This window comes from Notamacropus eugenii, chromosome 7, assembly GCF_028372415.1.
Source record: "Notamacropus eugenii isolate mMacEug1 chromosome 7, mMacEug1.pri_v2, whole genome shotgun sequence".
NCBI lineage: Eukaryota > Metazoa > Chordata > Mammalia > Diprotodontia > Macropodidae > Notamacropus > Notamacropus eugenii.
In genome coordinates, this window is record NC_092878.1 from 164,680,380 (window position 1) to 164,700,887 (window position 20,508).

Sequence of the window (20,508 nt, forward strand, 5' to 3'; positions counted from 1 at the left end):
TGGAGACCCTGGAAGCTTTAAATAGCCCTTCTGGAAGGGAATTCCTTTGACAAATGAAAATCAGCTGTGGTTGTTGGACATTTAATGAGGAGGTAGGCTAAAAGTCTTCAGTTCCTCCTGTTGAGACCCTGGCTTGATCATAAGACTCAGCCCCCTCAGCAATCTGAACAGGGAAATCCATCTCCACTCCGACCACTCTTGTTGGTTTTCTCCTCCATGAGCTGGGTCTTCCTAAACTCTACTGGAGGGTACAAGGACAAGGGCTCCTTTCTCAGTGTAAGGACTTGCCCAGACTGGATTCTGTTTATACTCTAAACAGATGTTAGGTCTCCTAGATGGGTGAGGTCCTACTCAAGATGGAAAAGCATATTCCTTGAGGCATAAGTCCTTCCTTCAGAGACTGACTTTAACAAGAGCTGGGCCTTAATAAGAAAACTGAGGAGAAAAACCTGGATCCCAACTTAACTGATTATTAATATAATAGAATAATAATTTCTCTTATTCATTAGATTCTAACATTTGAGTTTGCTGTGCTTTACTATTGGTTATTTTTTCAAGGCCTAATTCTTCTACTTGGTCCTTAAATTCCTTCAAAACTTCTCTCATCTTCCTTTCTCAACAGCTTCCCACCTTATCTGCTGTCTCTACTACAACTGAATACAAACAGAATTCACTCTATCTCATTTTCTCTGTTCACATGTAGGGTCTTGGCTCTTTAGTGTCTTGTCTTGTTCCTCTGGTCACCATGTCTTCAAAAGGTCACCCCACACTCACCTCTTGAAGGGAGACCTCTTGGACTCACCTCTTGAGTGAGCCATTAATACTCCACAGTATGAATCCTTGAGCTCATCATTTTACAGGTGGTTTCTCCCCTGTGTATATATTAATCCTGGCATGGAGTAAGCTCTTAATAAATGGGTGCTGATTGATTAAGAGTAGCAGGCATGACCAAGGTAAAAGAATGGTAGAGCAAAGGAGCAGTCATTCATGGGATATAGTAAAGAAAGCTGTAAAAGAAGGTCCCTGGCCCCATCATGGCATGGTTCTAACTCCAGACTCCCCCTCTGCCCCTGAGCCCAAGTCTGGTGAACCATGGGACCTGTAAAGGCCAGCATGTGGGACCAGCAAAGGTCTCACCATGTGTCTTCTTACATCCACTTCAGCAGCATTTGGAGAGACCTATCACCAGGACTTGCCTTCCATTGATTAATTTGGGCCGTAGAAACTCATGAAGATAAAAAAGGTATGGGTGGGACGTGATCAGAGGGGGAGTGCCTGTAGGAACTGTACGTGTATCAAAGTACATGTATCTTGAGCCACACCCTCCAAACCCTTTCATATCTGCTACTACATGCCCTCTGTCTCCTGCTTTTCCCCCATAACAACAATACAGTATCTGATATTTTCTCCATCAAAATAAAAAATTATAGATTTAGGGTTGGAAAGGACCTGAGAGATTGTCACATCCAAACTCCTCACTCATGGGCAAGGCAGCCGAGTCCCAGGGAGGAAGCGATCCAGCCAGGTGTCTGAGACAGGATTTGAATCCAAGCCCTCCTCACTCCAAGCTTCCTGTTGTAATCACTGCCTTGAGCAGCCTCTCACAAGGAACCTCTAACTATTGTTGCTGGTGCCTTTTCACTCATATCTGATTCTCCGTGCCCCCACTGGGGCAGTGGCAGAAATACTGGAGTGATTTGCCACTTCCTTCTCCAGCTCATTTGACAGATAAGGAAACTGAGGCAAACAGAGTTAAGGAACTTGCCCAGGGTCACATAGCTAGTAAGTGGCAGAAGCTGGATTTGAACTGCAAAAGATGAGTCTCCCTGATTCCAAGCCCAGTGCTCTATCCACTGCAACACCTGTATAAATGCTAGGTATTATTATTACCCTCCTACCTGTCAGCAACTCCTGTCCTCAGTTCCTGATTGAGCCCTCTCACACCAACAAGAACCAGGCCAACCGTTTTCCAAGTGGGGCCCCTTCAGATCCTTGAAGACAGGTACAATGCTGCACCCCCCCCTCCACATGCCCTCCCACAGCATCCCAGATGTTGTTTGACCAGGATAGAGTAGAGAGATGATTAGCTTTTATAGTAGGTGCTTAATCAATGCTAGTCTTTCATTCTGTATAATAAGCCAGCACCTCCTGCCATCCGGGAGAGCATCTTCTGGTTGACCTCTGCTCCTCTGTCATCCTTCCTCATCCTGAACCACAGTCTCTTTCCTTTACCCTAACATGGCTGTTGCTGCTGCTACTGCTGTTTCCAGCTTCTCCTCCTTGCCAGCCTCAGTTCACTCCCAGTTTCCATCTCCTGGCATTCTTCCAAGCTCATCCCCACCGCTTTATTCATCTTCCACTGCCTGACCTCCTTCTCTCTTCTGTACACATATCTCTTTAAAAATCGGAACTGGCCAATGGGAAGCCATATCAGTCTCTTTTTAAAATTCTCCTTCCCCTTTCTTTTCTCCTCATCCAAACCATCACCGTGCCTATCAGAGCTTCCGATTCCTCTTGAACCAGCTTCCCTTGAAAAATATTAAGCCCTGAAATCCTGCCTCATTTTTCTCTGAACCCTTTAGAAAGGGTACACAGCCAGTGGTGGTTGGCTTTTATCTCCTTTATCATGAACTCTGTGTGAAGGGCTTTAAATGCCTATTTCTATTGGATCCTAGAGGTAATGGCATACCTAATATGTCTAAACTTGAGCAGGGCAACTGGGTGAAGGATGGCTTGAAGGGGGAAATGGACAAGTCAGGAAGAGTAATTAGGAGTTAATTGTCCAGATGGGAGGTGAGGAGGGCCTACACTGTCGTTGGGGCTATATAAGTAGAGAAAAGGGGAAGTTCGGGAGAAATATTATGGAGTCAAAACAATAAGATCTGGGAAACTGATGGGATCTGGGGGGAGGAAGGGAGTTGGAAATACCATGAGATGGTGAACTGAGTGATTGTAAGGATGGTGATGCCTTCAACAGAGTTACATGCTCCATGATATCTGACTTTGTGGATGCACGCAAACTCTTCTCACCATCCCCTTCTCCAATTCCTGCTTAGATTTGTGGGTCTACAACCAAACCAGTTTTGACTGGTCTTTGTTAAGCAGAACTCCATCTCTATCCAAGAGCCCATCATTCTTATATTTCTGACTGTGCTCCAGAAATCAAAATCTTTTCTTCAGATTCCACCTTTTTAGCCTCATTTCCATTAGTAGCAAAGAAAAATAATCTTCTAACCCCCAAGTCTCTTCCCCCCATGATGTTTGCCTGAAATTTCCCCATAGTTCTACTTCCTAGTCCCAGTTTGCTTCTGGTGCTATCTCTGGGGAATGGTTGTCAAGTCTGACATGTCTCCTAGGCAGTCTATCCATCCCAAGAAAGATAGCAATGGAAGAAGTAGCCCTCTCTATTTACCAGACTGGCATCAGATCAGCAGAGCTGAATGCCCCCTCTGCATGGGGCATCATCTATTTTCTAACTATCATCACTGCCTAGCTCTCCTGGCTGACCGGCACTACCTAATAGCACCTGTGGACCCACCACATCATCCCTTGAAACACAAACTTAAACCTTAAACCCCTCATTTTTCATACACTTGTAGAACCTCATGCCTTTCAAGTCTGAGGCCCAGAGAAGTTAAGGGATTTGCTCAGGGCCACCAGCTAATGAATCTGAGTCAGAATTTGAACCCAGGTCTTCCTGACTCCAAGCCCAGTATATTAGCTACCAAATCATGCTGCCTTCTCACTGTGGTAGAAAAACTCCCCTTCTTGGCACCTACTGTACCCCCTACTCTGCCACCATCATTGCAAAGGTGGAAAGGGGTCAACCAAAACTGAGGCTCATTTTGCATTTCTCTTTATTTTTTTGGTTGCCATGGCCAAAAATTTTATCATGGAAGGAAAAGAAAGAAGTCTAAGAGATCTTTGGCTTCTGAATGTTATTCTGGACTTCCTCCAATCTCACACGTACTTCAAGGTGTTTGTGGATTGCTATAAATGTTTGAGTCCATAAATCAGTCTCCAGGTCATCATGTTTACTTCCCATGCTTCTTTCCTCTGGTACAAGAAGTTTCTAGAACACCACACAGTGTGCTACTCTAGGCTATATTTTCTCATCCAAACCCTTCAAACAAAGGCCCTAGCTTAAAGTCCTCCTAAGGAGATTGGTCCCTTTTCTCCCAGGGATGCTTTCTTCTGGACTACTATGACCATGATTAAGTAATCCAAGATGGAACTGGTAACCCAGCTCACAAAGTGATACCCAAGAGACAGCGGTCCTTAACTTGGGATGTATGAACCTATATTTTACATATATTTTGATATGTGCATTTCAATGGAATTGCTTTTCTTTGTAATCCTATATATTTTATTTTATGCATCTAAATACATTATTCTGAGAAAAGATCCATGGGCTTCACCAGACTGTCCAAGATGTCCAGGACCCTCCCCCCCCACACACACACACATTAAGAATCTCCGATCTAGGACCTAATCCACTTCACAAACTACCTTTGCAGGGTAAGTTTGGAAGGTACTCCCTAAGCCTGCAACATCAACCTAGTAGTCTCTAAAGGACCAAGGACCAATGGGGTCTCACTACCCATCCTCTCATCAACAGAGATAGTGGAATCTCTGTAGCAGAATGATGCCAATGGGAACTAATGGGAACAAGGAATCTTGGACCATAAGGAGCATCTGATTTCCCGTGCCACTGAGAGAGGGAAAGCTGTCCCATGGGCCTCCATTTACCATCGTTCTCACAGGATTGAGCATTATCCAAGAGATAGCTTTTCCCCGAAAGCTCTGAATGGTTTGTCTTTTCATATCCTACAGAGTAATGTGTGTTCTGGGTATTTGGAGCACCTGGCACACATAAAGGAGACTTCTTTATGTCCCCACTTCACAGAGAACATGACTGATCTTGCCCATTCAAAGCAAAGCTTTGAAGGCACCACCAACAGAATAACTAGGCTTGTGCCCAATAACTCTGAAAATTTTATGGAGAATGCCATGTAAGAGTTGAAACAGACCCAAGCTACAAGACTTTGAACAGGTTTTATTTTCCGCCTTTAAAAATGCTTTTCAAATAGCGTCTTTGAGGGTTTATTTTGCACAGAAATAAAATCCTTTCATTGTAAACTGGCAATAACTCTGGTGGGTGTGTGCAGTGCAATATTTCATAAAAAATACGAGGTTTCAGCTCTGGCTGGATGTCATTAGCTCCAACCTCCTTACCTTGTGGAGGAAATGGAGTTCAAGGGAAAGAGAAATGGATCAGGACTTAGAGGGCTTGAGTTCACATCTTGGCCCTATCTCTGTTTACCCATGTGACCTTGGGCAAAGCGTATCTTTGTACATCTTGGTTTATCTTTTTGAAAAATAAATGAGGTTGGAATGTCACATCCTAGTTGTGCCACTCAATACCTGTGTGACCTTGGGCAAGTCACTTATTCTGTCTCTTGCTCTAAATCTAGATTCCTGTGAAACCAAAGAAGTCCAGAGAGGGCCCTGTTCAAGGTGACTCAGTGAGTAAGAGAGGGCTAGGCTGCTCTGCCCACTACACCACATTGTTGAATCAGATTAAGGGTAGCTTGAGAGCAGAGAGAGAGAGACCTCGAACCCATAGTGGTGGTGAGAGGAATGATTTATGTACCCCTATTTTATCCTGACCAGTATTATTGGTTTGATGGGATGTGATAAGAGTAGTGATTACTAGTGCTATACTTACCTATTAATATATATTCAGTCCAGTCAACTAATACTACGATAAGAATTACATATTTTACATATATTATATGTAGGGATAATTAGACAGGATAGATTCTTATAATAAGCCCCAAACTTTAAACTACAAGCCATAAGTTCACTAAACTGTTATCAAGTTTACTTCCTAACCCCCAGAATGCTGAGCAGAGGACCTCCAGCCTCTTGACCTGTAGGGCCAAGGACAGGGTGGCCAAGAGCGCATTTTGTTTAATCACCATGGCCGAAGCCAGCATGGGTGGGATGTCTTGAACTCATATGAAAAGTACCCTAACCTGTTTTTTTACCCCCAGACCACTCTCTCTTGTCTAACGTGAGGAAGTGTGTGTCTTATGACCACTTAGCAGAAGTGACCCTTGTCTTGCCCATCTGTGACTATCCATGATGATGTATCATTTCTGGCCCTCCTGGAGGGTCAAGAGCTAAATCTATCCAATTGAAAAAGACTCATAATGGCAAATGCTGTCCACGTCTGTCCACATCCAGAGAAAGAACTATGGAGTCCGAATGCAGATCAAAGCAGACTATTCTGTCGTTTTTTATTTTTTTCTTTTTCACGTTTTTTCCCTTTGTTTCTGATTCTTCTTTACAACATAACTAAAGTGCAAATATATTTAATATGATTGTACATGTATAACCTATATCAAATTATATGCCATCTTGGGAAGGAGGGGAATGGAGGGAGGGGGAATAATTTAGAATTCAAAATCTTAGAAAAGTGAATGTTGAAAAGTGAAAATAAATAAATTCAGTAAAAACAGAATAAAATTTAAAAGCAGCTAAATCTATCAACCAATGAGATTCTGTATTTTATTTTGCCTTTTCTGCATCTCTGGATATATAGCACTATAAAACTAAGACCCTGGAGAGAGAGGAAATCTCCAATCATGTGTAAGATCTGGAATTTACTTTACTGGAGGGGGTCATGGACCGTTTAATAATGTGCTATTGGATCAGAGCTCTGCCTTATTTTCTTTGATTATTGATTGGACAATTTTGGATCCCATGGAGGTAGTAGTTTTCTCCTACCATTATCCCCCTGACAGCCTCTTTACCAAACTCTGTATAAACACCTTCCCAGTGGTGACAAGTGGACAAGGTGGGTGGGCAGAACTTTGAGGCCTTATCCTGTTCTTGGGTACTGCTGGGGGCTTCTGGATATGCACTTATACTGGGATCTCTTGTACAATATGACATGGGCACATGATCTATAGGTAAGGAGTTTGAAAGGGAGGAGAGAAGAGAGAGACAGACCCAGAGAGACCCAAAGAGAAAGTCCGAAAGAACGTATAACTATGGATTTGAATTTCACATGTAACCACATTATACTTTGTTTCCTTTCAAGGTTCTTTGCAGGTGGATTCTAAGCATCAAAAAGAATTATCGGAAGAACGTAGCCTACCACAATTGGCGGCACGCCTTTAACACGGCCCAGTGCATGTTTGCTGCATTAAAGTCAGGCAGGATTCAGGTAGGTGGCCACTCTCTTCTCATATGGTTCAAGATCATACCTCTGCCTTGTTGTGTTTTTAATGACAATGCTGTAAAGGCCGTTTAGTCCATGCTGCTTATAGTCCAAGATGGAGAAACCTCACATTTATTCCTTAGGAAGATCAATTGAAGGAACTGCTCTGGCTGGAAAAGACTTGGGGGAATGTGATCACCTCCTTCAAAGGTTTGAAAGGCTGACATGGGAGGGAGAGTTCAGACTTGTTCTGTTTGGTCTCAGAGGCCAGCACCAGGAGAGAGGATGTTTTGAGAGGCAAATATAGGCTTGACGTCCAGAAACTTTCCTAATCATTCATTTGTTCATTTGTTTCAATCATGGCTGACTCTTCAAGACTCCATTTGGGGTTTTCATGGCAGAGATATTGTAGTGGTTTGCCATTTCCTATTCCATCTCATTTTACAGATGAGGAAACTGAGGCAAAGAGGGTTAAGTGACTTGCCCGGGGTCACACAATAGTAATGGTTGAACTCAGGTCTTCCTGACTCATGGCCAAGCGTACATCCACTAGGCCATGTAGCTGTCCTAATAATTAGAGCTCTCCAAAACTGGAATTGGAGGTGATGGGTTTCTGTTCCATGGACATCTTTAAGCAGAGGCTGGTCATTCCCCCCATTGAGTATGTTGTAAAAGTGGTAGTTTTTCATCCTCTGGAGGTCTCTGTCAAACTGGAGGCACTGTGATTCTCTTAAATTCTTCAGTTTTCATTGTTGTCGAAGGAAGAACAAAGCAGCCACATGTACCCTCATTGTAGTTGTCCTCTGTATACAGAGTATCTTTATTTCCGAGCTCTCAGATTTCACCCGTTTGGATGGACTCTCTCCCAGTGCAGATCACAGGCCATTCATTAAAATGATCTTTCAGAAGAGGGACTGGTGTCATGTAACCCCATTAGGTACACCCTGCGGGATAGTAATTGACTGTTTTCAGTCATGACCAACTCTTGGTGACCCCATTTGGGATTTTCTTGGCAGAGATACTAGAGAAGATTGCCATTTTCTTTTCCAGCTCATATTACAGATGAGGAAACTGAGGAAACAGGGTGAAGTGACTTGCCCAGGGTCACACAGCTAGTCAGTATCTGAGGTCAAATTTAAATTCAGGTCGGCCTGAATCCAGTTCTATCCACTGTGCCACCTAGCTGCCCCAGCTGGCAGTAGAGAGCAGCATTAATGATGCACATCTCCCCACCTTTATTCTCAACCTGCAATGGATCAGTGACCCAAGCCTGGAAACGGGAGATCAGGACTCAATCACTGGCCCCATCAGCACCGATGTGGGTGACTTTGGACAAGGCCCTTACCTTCTGAGCCTCAGCACTTCTCATCAATCAGATGAGGGCCTTGGGAGATGATTGACTTAATAACTGTGTGATCCTGGCTGAGTTAGGTCCTCCGAATCGAAAACCAACCACACACTGATTTTATCACAGCTCTGATTAAAAAGCTTAGGCTTTGAAAGTCAGATTTTGTACATGGAGACATGTACAGGTAGATATTGTTTTATACAGGTAGATATTGTTACAGAACATAGTTATCTTAAGGAAGTGGCAATTTTCACTGTGTTGAGGCTTTTTAAAAATATGTAAAGAAATAAATGTGTGCCTCAGTTTCCTCATCTGTAAAGCAAGAGGGTTGGACTAGATGGTTTCCAAGGTGTCTTCCAACTCTACATAAGGGACACTATCCCTTTAAGACTAAAAATATCTCTTTGTAAAGGAGATTTGAGTCAACTGTTGAAGGATTTAAACTATTGCTGCTGTCAGAGGTGAATATTTTGATGCAGAGCACCTCCAATCTGCCGAAGGACTATCAGACTGGCCCAGGTCAGAAACAGAGCAAGTAAGAGATTCTCAGTCCATGACAGAAATGCCAAGTAAAGTAAAATTAAAATAAAATTTCAGTATTGTGAGTGGCTGCTTATATAAGCATCTCATACAAGGTGGACACATTATATTTTAAGTGGCTGGTTGTATTAATGGGAAATCCATCAGTGGGACTCAAGAGCTAAAGAATGAATAGGGGGAGGGATTTCCCAATGGGATTCTCAATAAGATTACCCTTGGGACTCTGTGAGAGTATGATTGTAACCATCTGGGGGAGTTTGCTTGTGACCATATGGTGGTGTTCTATCTCTGGGAATCTAGACCAAGGGCACAAGGGAGTGAGTGAGCCAACCCAGAGAACAGCAGGTGTTCATACTTTCATGCAAGTGGTAAGATCATACTGCACTGACAGTGCCACTCACCCACTGACACCCAAGCATGGCGTTCTCATAGTGAGCAACATGTCATATACAGGGGACCTCATAATCTTTGCTCACACAGTCCCTTTAAGCTCTAAATGCTGTGCTCTCTGACTCCCAAAGGTGATACCTTCTGGATTTCCTGTAGGAAAACTGTTGGATTAAAAAAAAATGAGCATTACAAATACTGTTGAATAGAAGGAGGCTAAGGCTCACACATCGGCCAAAGGAGCTGATCAGAGGACTTCACAAGAGCACATAGCCACAGCCAAGATGTTTCCAGACTAGTTACTTCCCAGATATAAATCTAAATGGTCTGTGGGTCTCTTCTTGCTGACTTCAGAGGAATGGAGCAGCCTGGCTAAGCAGGGTCTGATGCCATAATGTGGCAGAAGAGTTGGGCTTTTTTTTAAGCTGTACCAGACACCATTTAAATAGATTTTACATGGGAAAAGGAATAGAAATATGGAGATCCTTCCATTTTTCATGTGTGTGTATACACATACACACATATACATATATGTGCATATCTGTACATGTATACACATATACACATGCGCATTAATGTGTATATCATGTATATACATGTATGGATGTGTATGTGTGTGTATTCTGCATATGCATAATTGTGTATATACGTATGTATATTGTTAAAAGTCTGAAGTTACCCCTATCTCTAGTTTCATAGGCTGCTTGTTTTCACTGGCTAGTTTTTACCAGAGGGATTGTTTTCAAAACGCTGAAATAAAATGTCTCAGCAACAGTTTTAGTTTTCTAGCTTCTAGCCAAAGTTATACAGAATGTTCCAAACATCTTGGTTCATTTTTAAGCTACTCAAAGTTATTAAAGGGAAGAATGCTATTAAAGCTTATTATGGGCTAAAATTTCCAAGGATCAAACTTGGATTCCCCAGCCCCTGGAAATAGAGAGTGTATGAGATCTTCTCTAGCTTTACATTCAAGAGTTTATGATGTTATTTTTCCTGTGGAAAGCCTCTTTAGTGCTAGCTATTGAAGATAAGTCAACTCTCCCTCGTCTTTCCTAATAGAGGAAAATCTAAAAAACAGATTTCACAAAACCATTTTCCTTCATTTTGTACCTTTGGGCAGGCAGATTTTGTTTCCTCTTCATGACTTGTTCAGTTTGATATTCAAATGAGTCTATGATCCTAACCGTCTAGCTCAGCCTTATTCAGTGAGGGTTGGGTGTCTGAGCAGTGAGGCAAAGTCCAGTGATTCCAAATGTTTTCAGTCTAACCCACAGCTGCCTGGTGGAGGTCAGGTTGATTACCTAGAATACCAGTGTCATGGTGGTGTTCTGAAGAAGCTGGACAGATATTCGTAGGGATTCTAGTTCCATCTTTCAATAAAGGCCATTTGTAACCCCCGCCCCGCCCCCCACCATGAGGCTGAATTGTGTCCAGTTCATTTCAGCCTGAAGTATGTTTTATGGTTTTCCAGCCATACTGAGGTCCTGTGGGGCCAAAGTGAGGGGCATGCAGCCTAGATATTGGTCTCATGTCATCAAAGATGTATCCACACCCACACACAAAACCTAGGGAGATCCCATCAGATTCTCTGCCTGATGTACACAGCATTGATGCCTCTTCCTCTCTATTTCCTTGTATGCAAAGAACCTACTGACCGACCTGGAGATCCTGGCCCTGCTCATCGCAGCCCTGAGTCATGACCTGGATCATAGAGGGGTGAACAACTCTTACATACAGAGGTAAGCAGGTCTCCCAAGGGCAGAGGGCACACCAGATGCTTTGGGACTAAATGATAGAGGGGTCTTCTTTAAAGCCATACAAAATAATCAAGCCCCTATTATGTGTCAGGCACTGTACTTTGGAAGATAATGAATGAAAAGACAGTCCCTGCCTTCAAGGAGCTTATCAAGACAGGTCTTTTTCCCAGCCTTAGAGTCATTTAAAGACTATGGAGTCTTAACTCCTTTATTTTACAGATGGAGAAACTGAGGCCCAGAGAGTGACTTGGGGCACAGCTGGAATCTGAGTCTAAGTCTGGTCCGATGAGGTAGCACATTGTAGTAGAGCGAGTGCTGGCCTTGGAATCAGAAAGGCTTGGGTGCAAATCCTGCCTCTGACATTTACTATTGGTATAATAATGGACAAGTTACCCTCTCTAAGTCTCGGTTCCTTTATCTGTAAAATGGAAATATTAATAACACTTATTTTATGTGTAAAGACCCTTGGAAATCTTACCATGCTATCTAAATGTTGACTATTATAATTATAATATTACTTAGGAATAATAGTGATAATACTGGTAAAAAATAATAAAACCTCCATCAAATAGAGAAGAATGAGGTCATCATAACTGACAGTCATGTGGCACTCTAAAGCTCGCAGGGAACTTTAATCACTTTATTGAATTTGAGCCCAAGAACAGCCCTGTTGAGTGGGACCACAGGTGGTATTGTTTCCATTGGAGAGATGAGAACACTAAGGCTCAACAGTTAGCTGACTTTCCTGGGGATTGTTTTATTTTGGAGCATTTGTATCACAGAATAGACATTTAATAAATGCCTGGTCACTGACTGCTTTGTCCCACTACTAGGGAAAATAATATGAATATTAAAGACAAGAATATTAATATTACCTAGCATCTGATATCACTTTAATATAATGTTTGCAAAATTCTCTCCATGCGTTAGCTCCTCTGGTCCTCCCAACAGCCCTGTTCAGTAGGGGTAATCATTGTCCTTATTTTACAAATGAGGAAACTGAGTCTTAGAAGTTCAGTGATTTGCCCAGAGTCACACAGCGAGGCAGTTGCAGGGGCAGGATCTGAATTCAAGTGCAGCATTATAAGGCACATATTCTCTTCCCCCTTAGAATGTAAATAAGCTCCTTATGTACAGGACAGGACAGGACTGGCTTCTTGCTTTTGTTGAGTGTGTGTCCATGTTGAGTGCTCTGCCTGACATATAGTAAACATTTAATAAATGCTCCCTTTCTCTATGCCAAGCTGCTTTACCCGTCCAAGCGAGTGCAGTGATAATTTAGATCTCTGTTCTTCCCCTGTAGATATAACTACCAAGCTGTCTAAGAGGCCGTGTATGGAGTAGCTGGAATGTTAGGCTGGAGGCTCAGGAAGAACCAGATTCGAATCCTTCCCCGATCTCCTCCAAGCTCTCCTCTGGCCTAAAGTGGAAATAACGTCTACCACTTGGGCTTGTAGTGAGGCTAAAATGTGATGTTTAACGAACAGTGCCCAGTAAACTTCAGAGTGCTTTATAATCGCCAGATGGTGTTACTTCTCCATAGTTTTAAGACAAATCAGGAGAAGAGAGGATTTTCACCTGGGACACCTGGCTACAGCCCGCTAGTGCCCACCAAAGGGATGCCTTAATGGCCAAGGAGGAATCGGTCCTCCTTATTCTCCGTCACTAATACTTGTTTCTATTTCTTGGCCTGAGGTCAATACCATGTTGATTTTGTTACTGCTCTGATTGGGAAAGACCTAAATTCTAGCGATTGAATTTTATATTTTAGAGCAGTTTTATATAGACAGGATTATATCTGTAAGATTGCTATCTTAAGGAAATGACAGCTATTACTGTATGTCCAGGCTTGTTATCTAAGTATACATGAGCAAATAAATAAATGTTCCAGCAGCTAAACAAATTATAAACAATGTCCTGGACTGACCTAGTCATGAGAAAAAGCATCATGCTATTAACCAAATGGCAGAGACTGAGATTTTGCTGCTTAGAAGGCCTTCTGATGCCTCCCTGGCCCCAGGCACTTGCTCAGGTTCATTGAGGGCCTGTGGCATAACGTTCAGTAAGAAAGAAACCAGGAGATACCTGAAAAGGGAGCGGGGGTGAGAGATCTATAGAATAAAAGCTTATGCTTTGGGGTCACTGGCCACCATTGCTTTGATGAAGCTGACAAATCTTTGTGACCCTGCCAGATGCTAAGATCTAACAAAATGAGGGGCGCCCCGCCTAATGAGATCCAATGGCTTTTAGTGGGGGATTATCAATATAACCCCTCCCAACCCTCACCATTAAAGGTCATTCTGTTGGCCATAGACTAGAAGCATTCAGTTATATTTTTTTTTTTGCTCTGTCTATTTAAAAATGCGTGTCTCAGAAAACATCTGGAGAGACGTCATCTCCACTTCAGAAAATGTCCTGGGAAAAAAGACAGTAATGCAGAATCCTGGATCCACATCCACTGGAAAGCAGACAGTTTTAGCTCTGTCGTGACCTTTTTCTTTCCTTTTTTTTTAATCCTTGAGCATTTCCAGGGATTTTCTTCATCTTTCTAAATCCCTGTGGTTAGACAACTCATGGGAGGAGGGGGAGAGACTCAAAAGTAAGGAAGAGTTCTCATTTTGGTGTTCTAACAGATGAGAGCAGCCGGGTGGTACAGTGGGTAGAGTACTTGACCTGGAGTCAGGAAGACCTGAAATCAAACTCTGATACTTAACTAGTTGTGTGACTCTGGGCAAGTCACTTAACTGCTGACTACTTCAGCTTCCTCCAGTTTTAGAATAGGGATGAAAATAGCTATTACATCCCAGGGTTGTTGTGAGGATCAAATGAGATAATACTTATAAAGCATTGGCATAGTTCCTGGCACGTAGTAGGTGCTTGTTTCCTTCCTTCCATCTCCCAGCCTGGGGCATTTATACTGGCTGTTCTCCATGCCTGGAATTAGCTGATGCTCCCTCTGTCTGTCTCTGTCTGTCTGTCTCTGTCTCTCTCTCTCTCTCTCTGTCTTTCTCTCTTTCTGTCTCTCTGTCTCTCTCTCTCCTTCCCTCTCTCTCATCTATCTATCCCTTTCTGTGTGTCTGTCTCTCTCTGTCTCTCTGTCTCTGTCTCTCACTCTCTGCCTCAGTCTCTCTCTCTTCTTCCCTCCCTTCTTCCCTCTCTCCCTCCATGCCCCCCCCCCCGGCTTCCTAGGCTTCTTTCCAATTTCATCTTCTACCAGAAGCCTTTCCCCATCCTCCTAATGCATGTTCTTTCCAACTAGTGTCATTTTCGACTTATTCTGTATGTATCTGGTTTGTACTCAGCTGTTCGCATATTGTCTCCTCTCAGTGGACCAAGAGCTCCTTGAGAGCAGGGACCGTGGGCCTCTTTGTGTCTGTTGTGCTTAACCAGTGGCTGGCATGTAGTAGGTACTTTAAAAATGCTTATGTACTTAATTTGAGGATAAAGGAATCTTTCTGAGGGCAGGATTTTCTGTATCAATTGGCTTTTAGGGAAAAGCTCTCACTTGTAACTTTGAGAAGCTGTAGCACGAGCAGCAAGTGCACCCTGGTAAACCGGTTTTGGCAGATGAACTAAACTGGGTCAAGGGTAACCAACAGGCCTCATACCCATCATTGAGTTAGGGGATGTCTGCCCCAAGTATGTGAAGCCTTCCCCCTGTGGAATTGGTGGGTGAGAACAGTTTGTTCCAGTGACTATGAAGGTGGCTGAAGCAGGCTCCATAGAGCACTTACAGCTTGGTCAGACATTGAAGATGCCAAGACCATCCACTGCATCCCTTCACTGGTCATCCTGACTTTCGATGCCACTGGACTTCTATGACTCTGGAAGAGGGAGTGAAGCTGGAGACTTTGTGCAACTCTGCGTCACATTCAGTTCACACACAAGTCAAAACATCACCCCATCATGTCCTTTGTCGTGTTTGAAAACAAAGGAAGAGCAATGAGTGAAAAAACAACACACCATCTACCTTTTTTCAACAAAATAGAACTTTCTGGAAACTTACAAAAAGGGCTAACATTGGGAACAGGGGGGCAGAAAATAGCATTCAAACTTCAGACATTTGTTTCAGTTAACTTTTTTTAGCACCAACTTTGTGCAAGGCACTGTAGATACAAAGACAAGGATGAATATCCTTAAAAGAAGCTGAGGATTCTAAAAAGGCAGAGATGGAGGTGAGGAGGAAAAGGATGCTCCAGGTACTCTGGACAGCCTGGGCAAAATCTTGGAGTTCTACAATTGAATGAGAAGCTGAAGGAACTCCAGGATGGGAAATAAATGTGGAAAATTCTGGCTCTGCATCTAAGATAAAAAGGTTTATTTGATCGTAGGGCAGTAGGAATCCACTGAAGATTGTTAAACAGGGAATGACTTGGCTAGAGCTGTACCTTAGGAGGATTATTTTGGCAGCAGTTTGAAAGGATGAACAAGAAAGGGGGAATGTCCATTAGAAGGTGGTTGCTGTGGTCTAGAGAGAAAATGACTGGAACTGGGGCTTGTACTGTGAGGAGATAAGGATTGAAGGTGAGGGGAGGTTACCATTATGGACCTAAGGGAATGGAAGGATGGCAGTTGGTCTCAACAGAAATAGGGAACTGTGGAGGAAGGGTACCCTTAGAAGGACAGATGAGTTTCATTTGAACTGCCATTTTCCATCTCTGTCCTGATCTGCTTACAATACTAAAGAAGTCAGTTTCAGATATACTCAATAAGTATTTTTAATTTCACCTTCTTTAATTAACAAAAATCTTTCTGTCTCACCTGTTCCTCTCCCCCATTAAAAAAGAAGTCAGACAAAGACATTATTGACCATGTCCAATAATGTCTGCTGCAATTCCTCACTCTGGGTTCCATCACCGCTCTGTAGGGAGATGGTTAGCATGCTTCACTTCCGTTCCCTTGGAGTCATACCTGGTCAGTGTATTGGTCAGAGTCCTTAGGTCTTTCAAAGGTGACTGCTTTATGATGTTGCTGTTATTATATAAGTAATTCAATAACTACTAAGCCTCCTGGTGCAATGCAAGACATAATATCATCCATCATAACAAAGGGTTTGGTTTGGGGGGGGGCGGGATTTCCTTCTTAACAAGCGCACGTATCTTCCCCATTATCCTACTTCTGACATGTAACAGTGTAACCCTGGACAATTCATTTAACCTCTCTGAACCTCAGTTTCTCCAACTATACAATGGGAATAATAATTCTACCTCTTGCCTCCCAGGACTCCTTAAGCCCTCTAGAAAAGGGATCCCTCTTTGGAAGTGAGGAGGATAAAGGGGTGTCTGCCACAGTAGAAAAGGCATCCCGTGGGACACGGTAGAATATAGTGAAGAGGGAGAGGAGGCTAGGAAAGAGTAAGCCTGGAGGGGTTGAGGCTCCAGGGCACTGCTATGAGGGTTTACACGGAGGAAGGAGGAGAAAGGCTTGTAGTCAGAGCAGTGTTCTTAGAGAACACAAATAAAGACATGTAGGGATGTGAAGAAGAACAGAGCTGCGTTGTGAAGATTTGGCAGGCGGACAAGATGTACATCGGACTTTGCTGCTTTAAAGAAGAGCTTATTTATTTTTGCAAGCATTTATTACATGTCCGTCTCTTGGAACAATGTTTGAAAAAGGTAGAAAGAAAAATCCCTCTAATAAATATGCATAGTCCAGCAACACAAAGTTCACATTGCTCATGTCTGAAAATACGTGTCTCGTTCTACATTTCAAGCCCATCCCCTCAGTGACAGGAGAGGGCTGGGACATTTCATTTTCAGTCCTCTGGACTCATAGTTTGTCAATGCATTGATCAGAGGTCTACGCTCTCTGAATTCTGACTTTCTTTAGAATGTTGTCATTGTGTAAATTTTTCTGTTTCTGCTCACTTCACTCTGCATCAGTTCATAGAGTTCTTCTCAGTGTCCTCTGACCTTGGCCACTTCATCATATCTCGTGGCACCCTAACCATTGCATTCAGAAACCATTCTTAATTAGCCCTTCCTCAATTGATGCTTCCCACCCCACCTCAGTTTGTTTTCTACTTTTTGGTTACTACAAAAAGGGGTATTGTAAGTGTTTTTGTACACATGGATCTTTTCTTTCTTTCATCTATCTGGGGTATAGGTGTAACAGTGGTTTAGTTAAGTCAAATATAATGCATGGTTTAGTAACTTTTTAGGCATGGTTCCTAAAGGGTTTGTAAAATGACTGTTTTATTACATCCCCTCTGTGAGTCAGTCAATCAGTTAACATTTATGAAACGCCTGCTATATACCAGAAACTGCTAAGCATATTTTCATTTCCCTCCTTTATCATCTTTGTCAATCTGATGAGTGTGAGGTGGAACCTCAAAGTTATCTTAGTTTGTATTTCTCCTTTTATTAGTGACTTGAAGCATTTTTTTCCTTATGGTTGCTGAGAACTTGGACTTCTTTTGAAAACTGCTAATTTATTTCTTTTCATCATTTATTTATTGGAGAGTGGCTCTTAGTCTTATGAATTTGAATCCATTCCTCATTTTTAATATGAGATCTTTACTAGAGAAAATGACTGCAAAGATTTATTTTCCCCATTACCTGTTTTCTTTGTAATTCTAACTGAATAAGATTCATTTATGCAAAAACAATTTAATTATATATAATAAAATTATCCACTGTATCTCTGTGAGCCTTTCTATCACTTGTTTGGTCATGAACTCTTCCCCATCCACACATGTGAAATGCTATTTATTCCTTGTTCCTCTTAATTTGCTCACAATGTCACATTTTATGTCTGTCGTGCATCCATTTGGCATTTATTTTGGTATATGGTATGATATATTGGTCTATACCTAGTTTTTGCTAAACTACTCTCCAGTTTTCCCGGCAGTTTTTGTCAAATGGCAAATCTTTACTAAGTGGAATCTTTGTGTTTATTGAAAATTATGTTTCTGTGTTTGCTTCCTTCTATATGCCCTCCATTTAATTTGTTCTACTTATTGAATTCTCTGGGTTTTTTTTAAGCCAGTACCAAATCATTTTAAGGATTACCATTTTGTAGTATAGTATGAAATCTGGTTCTGATAGGCTTCCTTCCTTCCCACCGTTTTCATTATTATCCTTAAGAATCTTGACCTTGTATACCTCAGTATGAATTTGCTATTAGTTTTCTAGCTCTACAAAATGACAGTTCTTTGATTGGTACAGCACTGAATAAGTAAGTTAATTTAGATAGTATTTTTTTATTTAACTAATTAAATTTAAATTATTAATTATATTTTATTATATATTATATATCATATTATATTAATTAAATTTAATTAATTAATTAAATCATTTTCATTAGACTGGCTCAGCCTACCCATGAGCAATTAATATTTCTCCAATTATTTAGGTCTGTTTTTCTACAAGGAACATTTTGTAATTGGATTTGTACAGTTGATTTTGCTTTAAAAAAGAAATGTTCTTGCTTATAATTTTCTTAAAATTTTTAAGACCTCATTTTAACCTTCTAAATATATATCTCTCCTCATCTATCCAATCAGCCAGTATGTATAACAAAGAATTGTTCAAAAGAGAGGGATAAAAGGTAGTTCAGCAAGATCAACTGAGTCTAATTGATTATTTAATGTTCCATACTCATGGCCCTCCACCTCTGCAAAGAAGGGAGAGGAAGACATCTTTGATTTGTTTTCTCTGGACTCAGCCTTGGTCATTATAATTAGACTGTCTCCATCTTTTCATTATTACTTCTCATTTATCTTGTCATGGTTATTATCGTAGTTAATGCACCAGTTCACATGAACATTTTCATGCTTCTCCATATTCTCCATACAACCTCCTTTCTTAGAACATCCAGGTGAAATTCTTTGTAATCATTTCCCATCGTGTGGTCATCTACTTGGTTGTAGCTCTTTGCAAACACAAAAAGTACCATTATAAATATTTTGATGTATATCTTTAGCCTCAGACATATATGCCGAACAATGGTGTCTCTGGGTCAAAGGGTACGGATATTTTAGTTGTTACTTTTAATATGATTACAAATTACCTTCCAGAATGATTGAAACAATTCACAGTTCCACTGTTGTTTTTGTTTCAGCTGCATCTGACTCTTTGTGATCCCATTTGGGGCTTTCCTGCCAAAGATGCTAGAGTGGTTTGCCATTTTTTCTCCAACTCATTCTATAGATGAGAAAACTGAGGCAAATAGAGTTAAGTGACTTGTCGAGGGTGACACAGCTAGCAAGGGTCTGAGGTTGCATTTGCAGTCAGATCTTCCTGACTCCAGGCCTAGCTGGAGTAACCTTGCTGCCCACTAGTAATATATTAGTGCACCTATCTACCTTTAGCCTCTCCCGTATTGACTCTTTCCAACTATCATCATCTTCATCAATTTTCTTGGTGCAAGATGAAACCTCACAGTTATCTTATAATAGTTTCCAGTTCTTTCGAAAACTACGTATTCATAACATTTGACTATCTATCCAATGGGGAATGGCTCTTGACTTTATATATTTGTGTTATGTTGTGTGCACTGTATTTGTTAATTTCCTGTATGTTCTGGACATGACCCCTCTTTATAAATGATATTTCATGTAAAGATTCCCTTGTCAACAGCTTCTCTTATTGTCATAGGTGCATTGATTTTGTCAGTGCCAAAGCTCTTCGGTTCCATAGAATCAGTCTTATATGTTTTATCTGTTATGATCTTCCCATCTCTTGTTTGGTTAAGACCTCTTCCTGTACCAGGTCTGGTCAGTTCTCTTCTCCTTTTTTTATGATGTGGCTTTTTATATTCAGGTCTTATGCAGATGAGACTTTTTATTTCATCCCTAATTTCTTTTTTTTTCCCTAATATTAATGTCGTATTGATGCTTTTTAATACCACCATCACTTTCCATGATTCCCCATCCACATCCTGGCCTTCATAACTAAGTATACTTAAGCAAAATAAATCAACCCATTGGCCTTGCCTCCCCATTAGATATCTATAATCCACAAAAGAGACCATGTGCAACAGTCAAAGAGTCAAAAGATCTGAGCTGGAATCAAAACTGACACTTCTACTCATACGACCTTGGGCAAGTCACTTAACTTCTCTGTGCCTCTTTTATCCATCTACAAAATTAGATAGTAGAACTCAATGACCTATGGGCCCTTCCAGCCCTAAATCTCTGGTCTTCTTTGCTCAGAGAGGGAGAAATCATTTTAATCCTCAGTTCTCTAAAATTAGTTGATCATAGATTGATCAGAATTTCATTTGACCCCAATGTCTTTCATAATGTT

At 41.6% G+C, this 20,508-nt stretch overlaps 1 protein-coding gene across 12 annotated transcripts in view; it reads left to right on the forward strand.

Moving 5' to 3' along the window:
- The window catches only part of PDE5A (phosphodiesterase 5A), a 196,353-nt gene that overhangs the window by 132,371 nt on the left and 43,474 nt on the right, over nt 1-20,508 (forward strand). For all 12 annotated transcript variants that reach the window (XM_072625349.1, XM_072625339.1, XM_072625338.1 and 9 more), the window contains 2 exons: nt 7,109-7,234; nt 11,148-11,242. In XM_072625349.1, the coding sequence (XP_072481450.1) occupies nt 7,109-7,234; nt 11,148-11,242 (221 nt within the window). The remainder of the gene's footprint in view (nt 1-7,108; nt 7,235-11,147; nt 11,243-20,508) is intronic.